The 10,069-nt window shown below is 66.8% G+C and overlaps 1 protein-coding gene across 2 annotated transcripts; it reads left to right on the forward strand.

Moving 5' to 3' along the window:
- The first annotated feature begins 696 nt into the window (after positions 1–696).
- Positions 697–6,819, forward strand: TEKT4 (tektin 4). Of its 2 annotated transcripts, XM_036083386.2 has the most exons (6): positions 697–1,404; positions 3,389–3,459; positions 3,849–3,992; positions 4,495–4,717; positions 5,443–5,597; positions 6,565–6,819. In XM_036083386.2, the coding sequence occupies exons 1-6, from the start codon at positions 871–873 to the stop codon at positions 6,779–6,781; spliced, it is 1,344 nt and encodes a 447-aa protein (XP_035939279.1). In that variant the 5' UTR covers positions 697–870; the 3' UTR covers positions 6,782–6,819. The 2 variants fall into 2 exon arrangements, 1 of the variants encoding a protein (XP_035939279.1); XR_013448479.1 differs by lacking the exons at positions 697–1,404; positions 3,389–3,459; positions 3,849–3,992; positions 5,443–5,597 and having other exon boundaries at positions 4,586–4,717; positions 6,565–6,703.
- The last annotated feature ends 3,250 nt before the right edge of the window (positions 6,820–10,069 follow it).

Genomic DNA, 10,069 nt, shown 5'->3' on the forward strand with positions numbered 1-10,069 from the left:
CCCCAGGAGGGGGCACAGCCAGGCTGAGGGTGGTGTATCTGAGGTCTGGGGCTGGTGTGGCCCAAGTTGGATGGGACAGTGGGGGGAATGGAGGGGCAGGGGCTGTGGGACAGGGGCCGTGCATATCCTGCAGGTGGACTGTTGGGGGGCTCCCATGGGGCTAGTGAGGGGTGGGGGGGAAAGGCCAGCAGGCCACGGGAGGCAGGGGAGAGGCGGCAGGCCGTGGAGGGAGGAGGCACCCCCGCCCAAGCACAGCCGCTGTCCCGCCCCCTCCCCGTAACATTTTTGCAGCCAATGCTGCCCTCTGCTGGTCATGTTGGGCACTGCCCCTGGCGTTTGCCTCGCTGACCAGGATGGGGCCAGGATGAGCTGTGCCCTGGGGACCAGGCATACTTCCTGCTCCTGCGGCCTCCGCCGTGAGCCTGGAGCTGCGTGGCCTTGTGAACACTGTTGGGATATGCGTCCACCTGTGTGGGGAAGACCTGGGTGTCTGGCTCCAAGGTGTCCCCCGGAGGCTGAATTCAATCAACTCCCCCTCAAAGCCAAGTCCACCCCCCTGCGTGTCCAGGGGAACTTCCCACTGGGACAAGTAGGACAGCAGGGGACAACGGGGCCTGGCTTCAGGCCACAGTCCCAGGTGCAATTCTGGGCAGATGCCACATGTGGGCCAGCATGGGTGGGGTGGGGGCCTGCCTGGCCCTTTAAGAGAGCTGCTAGGGGAGGGGGCCTGTTGCCCAGCAACAGGACGGCTTGTATGTACCTGTCGCCGGGAGACCAGAAGTGTCCTGCTGGGCACAGAGTGGCCCAGAGCTGCCCTGCTGACCTCCTTCGTCCCTCGTCCCTCGCAGGGGAGCGGGTTTGGCTGGCACCATGGCGCACACGGACGTGCTCTTGACCCAGCAGCTGGCCCCGCAGACGGTACCAGCCTGCGAGCTGCCCCGCAAGCTCTACGACGTGGCCCGGAACACGGGCGCCTACACGTCCTCGGGCCTGGCCACCGCTGGCTTCCGCTCGGCCAGGTACCTGGTGGACGAGTGGTTCCAGAACTGCTATGCCCGCTACCACCAAGCCTTCGCCGACCGCGACCGGTCAGAGGGGCAGCGCCACGAGAGCCGGCAGCTGGTGGCCGCGACGGAGGCCCTGGCACAGTGCACGCAGGAGGATTCCACCGGGAAGGTGGGCGCGCGCCTGCAGGACACGCACTGCTGGAAGTCGGAGCTGCAGCACGAGGTGAGTGAGCTGGGTGCCGAGACCGACCTGCTGCTGGCCCAGAAGCAGCGGCTGGAGCGCACCCTGGACGCCACCGCCGTGCCCTTCTCCATCACCACCGACAACCTGCAGTGCCGTGAGCGCCGCCAGCACCCCGACCTCGTCCGCGACCACGTGGAGATGGAGCTGCTGAAGGTGCGTGGCCCCTTCCGCCCCGAGAGCCGCAGGCCCGGCCGCCCTCCCCACTCTCCAGGGAGCGAGGCCTGCCCAGGGCCGAGGGCCGCGGGTTCACATGTGCCCCCATGACGCGGGCTGACACCGGGTGGGCGCACGCGGGCGCGGGGAGCCCGTGCCCCCCTGCACACACAGGAATACGCAGAACATGTAACCCTTGGCGCGTGCAGACACGTGTAGAGCGCACGCCCAGGTCCACACCCAGGCACAGAGACGCTGGCTCTGTTTGTAGGTTGGGGACCAACAAGGTGCTAGGGCAGGGGGGTCAGTGCTCAGGCCATCCAGGACGGAGGTGCCATCCCTGACCCCAGAAGGGTGCCCGGTCTGACCTTCCTGGAGCCCGGTCCTCACAGTGGACCCTGGGTGAGGCTCAGCTCCTTGCAAGGTGGGCCCCAGCTTGGACCTGCTGGTTTGGGGACACTATGGCCTGGGGGCAGGTCCTAGTGTAAGGGTTTGAGAAGGTATGGGGGCTGGAGCTGGACCTCACATCAGCTCACCCCAATCCCATGTCCAGGGCCCCTGCAGGGCCCCCACCCCCATTATGGCTTATCCTGGGGTAAGGGTGACAGAAGTCACACCTGGACATGTGTTGGGGACATTTGCCTGAGGATGGGACACTCAGAGGCCACTGAGGCAGCGAGGGGTCTGGCCAGGTCCATCTGCAAGCCCTGATGCCCCTCCACACACACCCCAAGGATGGGGAGGGGCCTGAGTTGAGTCCTGTGGGCGGCTGCCTGAGGTCTGGGAGGCAGGCAGGGCCAGGGTCCTGGGTCCCTTGGGTCCTGGCACCTGCTGGGAAGCCCCTCAGGTCACCCTAGGTCATTCAGATTAAGCCTGACTCTGAGCTCTTGAAGGCCTTGCACACCATTGCGCTCCCTTCCCTGATGCCTGTGGTGGAAATCCAGGCCCAGCCCAGTATTTAAGTGTGGATGGGTGAGGGTGGGATGGAGGCCATGGTCATACTACAAGGAGTCTTTCCCATTCCACGCTCAGTGCACCTGTCCTTGAGGCAGCCCCACAAGGATCAGGTAGTTGCCCAGGCCAGTCCCCTGCTCCAGGCACCTCTCAGAGCCTGGGGGGGAGGTGCTTACCTGTGAACTGCAGGGTGTGGGCATTCCTGGGAGATGCAGGGCGCCCCCTGCACACTCCAAGCTCAGCCCAGAACCTTGAGTCCCTCCCCTCTCCCAGGCCCCAACCCCCTCCTTGGTCCCCCACCACCTCACCCCCACACTCAGCTGCTCAACAACCTCCCAGGGCTCTGGCTGCAACGCCCCTGCCCTGAGCCAAGAAACTTACCCCCTCCCCCCACCCCTCCCAATGTGAAAACACCAATGGTCCAGGGACAGGGAGACAGAGCCAGAGGACAGACCCTGACATACGTGGGTTTAGAGCCAGACGGAGGCCAAAATCCAAATGGGGGGAGGGGGACTGTGCACAGAAAACAGAGCCATTGTAGTAGCAGAAAGACACACAGGGTCCCCCTTGAATGCTCAGTGGAGGAGAGAGGGCCTCTCTGAGCCCAAGGCCCCGAGGGGCAGGCCGGGAGGGCCCCTCGTTCCCAGGGTGTTGTTGGCCACCAGTGCTCGGGGCGGGGGGGCTGCAGGGATGGCCCCTAGAGCCCAGGGGCTGCTGGGTGGGTGCCAGGCAAGCGGGAGCTGCCTCTGGTGGCAGTCCCAGCAGCTGGTAGAAGCCCCCAGGATAAAACCCCACGCTCTGCTACACCAAACAGAATGTTCAAAAGCCCAGAACAAACCCAATGAGAAAGAGCTGGGCTCATCCCTCGTCTTCCAGGAAAGAGACGGGAGGTCAACAAGCTGGCTTTCCAGCCCGAGGTTTCCCAGCCAGGGGTCAGGTGTTGGCCTGGGCATTTAAGGGGCTGACCATGGGCCCACACCAGCCTGGCCATCCTCAGATCCTCACCAGGGAGTGGGGTCTTCTCCCCCAGGAGGCCGAGCTTATCCGGAACATTCAGGAGCTCCTAAAAAGGACCATAATGCAGGCCGTGAACCAGATCCGGTGGGTCTCAGTGGTCCCACACCCGCCCCTGTCTCCTCACCCCTTGGGCTGGCTCTGGGCAGGAAGTTGGGGTGAGCAGGTCGGAGTCTCAGAGAGGTGGGGGCTTGTCCCAGGTCTCAGCCAGGAGTACAGAACAGGTAGGGGCAACTGGTGGGGGTGCAGACTCCTGCATGGCCTGGGGGCCTGGGCGTCCAGAACCCAGGTCAGCTTTCCAGGGCAGGGAGCAGGTGCTCCTGGACGCTGTTGGCCAGGCAGAGCCTGGGAGGCCTGAGGACCCCCGTACTGGGCAGATGAGGTGGCCTGGTTCTCAGTGGAGAATGGGGGGGTGTGCTTGCTCCTGGGGGTGGCACCCAGTGCCCCACCCCAAATGCAGACCCCGCCCACCCCAGGCTGAACCGTGAGCACAAGGAAACGTGTGAGATGGACTGGTCTGACAAGGTGGAGGCCTACAGCATCGACCAGACCTGCGCCCTCTACCACAACCAGAGCACGGAGGTGCAGTTCTACCCGCACACTGCCAAGTTCGAGGAGAGGTGGGCCACCTCAGCCCCAGCCCCTCCCAGGGACCCTCCCCCAAACACCTGTCTCCACTCCGGCGCCCTCTGCTGGGGACCCTCCCCCAGGTCCCCGGCCCCTGATGCCCTCACACGGAAGGCCCTCGGTGCAGCTCTTCTGCTCCTAGGCTGGGCCGGCCAGCAGGACCCCGCAAGCGCCCAGCCCCGCACAGGTCACCAGGGGCTTGGGGACTGCGGAGGGAGGCAGGACCTGGGGGCTTACCTGCAGCTCCTCGAGCGGCTGACAGGGGGCGCGCAGCCACCACACAACGCCGCGCAACCTCGGGGGCGCTGGGGGCGCGAGGGGGGCACCGGGACGCAGGGTCCGGTGTGTGCGGGGGCCGCGGAGCCGCGCTGGGGGTGGTGATTTGTGCTGGAGCGCAGTGGTCTCGGGGAGCGGGGAGCGCGGGAGGGCCGGGTGGGCTGGAGCCGTTGGCGAGTGCCCCCACCGACCGCGGCGCCCGCCGGTCCCTGCCCGCAGCGCCTCCACGCCGGAGACGTGGGCCCGGTTCACCCAGGAAAACCTGTACCGCGCGGAGCGCGAGCGCCTGGCCTCGGTCAACCTGCGGGTACTCATCGACTGCATCCTGCGGGACACGGCCGAGGACCTGCGGCTGCAGTGCGACGCTGTGAACCTGGCCTTCGGGCGCCGCTGTGAGGAGTTGGAGGACGCGTGCCACAAGCTGAAGAACCACCTGCACAAGGTGAAGCCCCGCCCCCGCGCCCCGGCCACGCCCCCATCTGCCCGGGCCCCGCCCCCGCGCCCAGGTCACATCCACCCGCGCCGGTCCCGCGCCGGCCCCGCCCCCGCTTGCCCGGGCCCCGCCCCCGCGCCCCGCCCTGGCCCGGCCCCACCCAGGCCACGTCCGGTCCCCTGCCCAGGCCAGTCCCTGGAGCTGAGCATCTGTAACTACAGAGCGACCAAACTCCTTGTGGCCCAGCCCCGCCCCTGGCTTGGTCACACCCTGGCCTGGTCCCGGCCCCTCCTCTGTCCTGTCCATCCTGAGGGACCCCAGGCTCAAGGCAGGCACTCCTCCTTGGGCCCTCACTAAGCCAATGAAAAACCAGGTGACATTGGGAGTGGCTGTCAGGCATGAGAAAGAGGGAAGGTGGCAGGCGGTGGCCGGGCCTGGTAGGGCTCTGACCCTGGGCTCTCAGGGTGCCCTTTGCTGCCGCCACGTCTCTTCGGTTCTTCACCAGGGTAGGGGGCCTGGTGACCAGCAGGGTGGGGTGGAGCACTCAGGCCAGAGCTGTGGACATCAGGCTTTGCTGTCCCACCCCGACCCTCTGGGTGCCCTTGGCAGGGCCGAGGTGGCTGTACACATCTTCCTGCCTCCATACGTCCCCCCCAGTCCGTGGACAGGGCCGGCGAGGAGGAGGGGTGGGGTGGGGGTCACGCCGGCACCCCCAGGGACTGTCCTGTGTGCAGACACTGCGGGAGGTCACGGACCAGGAGCACAACATTGCAGCACTGAAGCAGGCCATTAAGGACAAGGAGGCACCTCTGAAGGTGGCCCAGACCCGTCTGTATCAGCGATCACACAGGCCCAACGTGGAGCTGTGCCGGGACGCCGCCCAGTTTAGGTGCCGCCGTGGCTGTGGTCCCTGGGGCGGTCCTGAGCGGGACAGCTCACCACCCACCCTCCGTGCCGGTCCCCACCCCCCGCCCCCCTGCCAGCCGGGCCTCCCTTGGCCTCTGGGCCCCATGAACACCCCGCTCCTCGCAGCCTGCAGGCCTGTCGCAGAGACACACAGGCTTGCACACGGAGCTGTCCCCACGGCCCACCCCCGCCCAGCACGACTAGACACAGATGTGCCTTTCGGGCACTAAGTGTCAGGGACAGCGTAGCTCTTCCTGCTTCACCCCGTGCTGCACAATCGTCCCTGAAAGGGATCTCGGGGTCTGAGAGGCTGAGCCGCTGAGGCCCCCGGCTGCCCTGCCCACACCACCTTGGGCATGCCATCCAGACCCCCGACAGCACGAGTGGCCCCGGCCCTGGCTCAAAGCCAAGGTGGGATCGTGTCCCTAGTGTTCCTGACTTACCGAGTACCAGCTGTCCTCGTCAGCAGAATACCCCTGCCCAGCATTCTTCCCTCCTGCCCTCAGCACACCCCGGGGACTGGGGCCTTGTGCAGGGCCAGGGGTCCGTCCAGCCGGCCTCCAGGCCCCAGGAATAAAGGGAACCGGGAGCCTCAGCGCACCCCTGGCATTGCATAGAATTGCTGCATGGTGTCACTGCACTCAGCCCTGCAGAGCCCTGCCCATGCGGGCTTTCCCCTCCAGCCAGGGGGCGGGGCAGGCCAGGAGAAGTCCCAGCTCAGGCCCAGCGCCGTGGCCCTGCGGGCACGCTACACACCCTCTCCCACATGCCGTAGGGCCTGTGTGGCATCCTGGCCCAGCCCACTCCACGTGGCTGGCAGGTTTCCCTTTGGGACTTTTGGGTCCTCTTACGGCCCAGCAGCTTGGCCTGGACCCCTCATCAGGGCTCCTGGGCCTTGCCTGTCCCAGCCTGGAGGCCCCAGCTCACACCTCCCTCCCCCCGCCCCACAGGTTGGTGAGCGAGGTGGAGGAGCTGAACGTGTCCCTTGCGGCACTGAAGGAGAAGCTTCTAGAAGCAGAGCAGTCTCTGCGCAACCTGGAGGACACGCGCATGAACCTGGAGAAGGACCTGGCCGTCAAGACCAACAGCCTCTTCATCGACCGCCAGAAGTGCATGACCCACCGTGCCCGCTACCCCACCATCCTCCAGCTGGCTGGCTACCAGTGACCGGGGCTGGCACCACGGCGCGTGCCCCTCCAATAAAGAGCATGTTAACTTTCTACTTGTCCATGTGGTTCTGGGTGGAGTCCAGATGCTGCAGCCTGGGCAGGTGGGCTTGATCTACAGACCCACCCGGCCAGGCTGGTGGGAGGTGGGGGCTCAGAGCCTTTGCCAGGGCCATCCTTGCTGCCTGGGCGGCCCCGGTTACCACCTGGAGAGGATTGTAAGGCCCCTGCGTTGCGCACCTTGGACCAGTGGCCTGGCCCCCCAGGAGCTCTGAGCCCGCGGAGGCTCAGACGGGGGCCCTCTGCCCTCCTGAGCCGCCTGCAGGATCCTGCAGAGGAAGTGTCCCCTCCTGCCGCCACAGAAGCCACAGCACTTGTCACTCCAGCAATGACCAGAGCCCCAGCTTTTTCCTCCATGTGCCCTGGACACTGTCCCTGTGCGACTGGCCGGCTCTGCCCCGAGGGACTGGGCCCAGGGTTGCGGGCATCCATGCAGTGCCCCAAAGCTCCTGCAGGGCGCCAGGCAGGGCCTGGGACAGTGAGTGGGCAGAAGACCCGTGGGGCCTCTCCCTGCCAGCTCCACCTGGCCCTGGGTGGGCACCCAGGGGGACAGATGCCTGGGGACCCTGAGCCGGGGGGGCCCTCCACTCCTAGCCACCTTGGTCACCTTGGGTAGCCAGTGTCCTGTCCAGCCTCTTCTTAACCAGTGGGTGAGTCGGGCTGAGGTACAGTGGATAGAGGGTTCCCAATGCCCACCTGGCCACGCACCATTCCTCGCCCTGTGTCCAAGGCTCCGTGTCAGGGCTCCGTGCAAGGAGGCCTCTGTCACTGTCCCCACCCCGCCCTCGACAGACAGCTCCCGGTCACTGTCTGCCCGCCCAGGGCAGCTCATCAACAGGACTCAGGGGAGCATCCGTCCCGCCGCTGGGAGCTGTTAACTCCCTCTGCGTGCGCTCGGGCCACTTGGCCCCATCGTAGCCAGGGCGGAGGCAGCGTCCCCTGTGCAGAGGGCCTTCTCGTCCAGGCCCCGCCCCCGGTGGCGGCGGCTGGGATCTGAGGGGCGAGGTGGCGGCTGAGCACAGCTCATTGTCTCGGGTGGGCTGGGGGCCCCGGGCTGGGAGGGCACAGCACAGCTCCCGGGGGCTGCACGCTCACTGTCTGTGGCTGTCTCATGGCTGCCTGTGAGCTGGAAAGTTTGTCCTCCTGTGGAGACAGACCACCAGGCCGTGGAGCTGAGGGACGGCTTCCCGGAATCCCGACCCCCACCGCCTGGCCAGGCTCATGGGAAAGGTGAGGGCACGATGCAGCCCGGGGGTCTCCAGCAGCCTTGGACACCTTGACCCTGCTGGGCTCACGGTGGCGCAGCTGTGGACCCGGGGCCCTGAGGCCACCGGGGTCCTGGGGAGAGGGAGCAGGGTCACGTCAGGCCACCAGAGCGGTAGGAGGGGTGCCGTCAACCCTGGGCCCGCACTTCAGTCTCTGTCTGGGGGTGGATCCCAGGACTCTGGGGGGTGGGCTGGGGCGGGGCAAGCGTGGTGGGGGTGGGGGGAGAGGAATGTTCAGGGGCTGCAGTGTCGCCCCCTCCCCGCTCCCCCTGCAAGCCCCCGATGCCCCAGAGCTGCCCCAGCACAGCTGGGTTACCCCTGGCTTCCTTGGGTTTCCCTGTCTGTGGAGCCCTCCAGCCTGGCCCCACGGTCACTCTCACAGTGAGTGAGTGAGCCCGCATGGTGCCGGGTTCCGGAGCCTGCGTCCAGGCCTCCCAGGACCCCCTGCATTGCCCCCTTTGGTGAAGTCTGTGGTAACAGGCACCTGGCCTACTCCCCGGACCCCCATCTAGGACTGCTGCTGCACTGGAGGCTTTGGGGCATCTGGTCCCACCTGCCCAGGCTCGAGTCAACGGTCAGTGTGGCCTTCCTGGGCTGCAGCGGGCTGGAGACAGGGAGGGAGCCCAACCCCCCTGCGGCTGACGCTGTGGCCCTCTGTGGGCCGCGACCCGTGGGGCCGTGACGCTCAGCCACGCTCCTGTTGTCACGGAGATGTGAGGCGGCGTGTCTAAGGAAGGCTATTTCTGTCCAGGTCCTCCCGCCACCTGCTGAGTCACCCTCAGCCCCTGCTGACCACCTGCACCCAAGCAAACACTCTGCAGCCAGGGGCCCACCCACCCAGACCGCAGGGACCCCAGGGCCCCTTCCAGCCCCTTCATCCCACACCTGCCCCTCTTGAGGAGGCACACCCCACATACAGGGCAAATTTAGCTCACTGTCCCCCCTCCCCCAGGGAAGTACAGTGACGGCCCATCTCCCGGGGTGGGGGCAGCTCTGCTTGCTGGTGTCAGGAGAGGTGCAGAGCAAGGGACATTGGGGGCCTGCAGCATGGCCAGAGTCTGCCAAGACCCCCAGTGGCTAGGCTCTTCCTGCTTCCGTCCACCACAGGGGACGCCCCCAGCCCCTCTGAGCCCATCGATGTCCATTTTACAGGTGGGTAAACTGAGGCTTGGACCCAGGGAGCAGCAGAGCTCGGGCCGCAGAGGCCATAGGGGTACTTCCAGAGAGGCCCCCCCGACCTGCCCTGGGCCCACCGGCCCCCCCAGGGACGCCGTGCTGGGAAGTAGGCGCTGCCTCATGCGCCCCCCCGAGTGGCTCTGGCGAAGCCGCCTGGTCTCAGAGCCAAGCCCGCACCCGGCACGCGCTGACAAGGTGTGGGGACATGTGGGGCTGGTGAGTCAGGGCACAGGGCCTCGGGCTTCACCCCTCCTCCATCGGTGCCCCCTGCAGACGGGGGGCGGTGAAGACAGCCGTGCCCAAAGGGGGGGACCGGGCTGTCTGCTGTGGTGTGAGCTGGGAGCTCCAGGGCTCGGCTCCAGCTGGTGCGGCCCTGCCCACGGCCCTCACACCTCGTGCCCCCTCAGCCTGGCCAGGGAAGCCCCCACAGGCGGGGCCGCTCCTGTCTCCCTCTCTTCCGTCCGGGACCCTCCCTGGTCATCAGTCCCCCAGGCCATGACTGCTGCCTCCCCCACAGGCTGCGGGCTTGGGTGGGGGGGATGCTTACCAGGGAATCACGTGTTCCCACATCCAGAGGCCAAGGCGCCGGGCCCGGTCCCTCGGCCCAGTGTCTAGCTGTGCAGACCCAGAGCAGGGACAAGGCCAGGCTCTGGTGTGGGCTCGGCTTTGGCTCGCAGTGGGTGCAGCCAGCCCCTTCCTGCACTCCTGGGGGGGAGGGGGGCACTCACAGGGTCCGCCCTTTATCTTCCGAAAGGCTGGGCTAAGGCCGAGGAACCCCCATGGGAGGT

The sequence above is a fragment of the Halichoerus grypus genome, chromosome 6 (genome assembly GCF_964656455.1).
Source record: "Halichoerus grypus chromosome 6, mHalGry1.hap1.1, whole genome shotgun sequence".
Taxonomy (NCBI): domain Eukaryota; kingdom Metazoa; phylum Chordata; class Mammalia; order Carnivora; family Phocidae; genus Halichoerus; species Halichoerus grypus.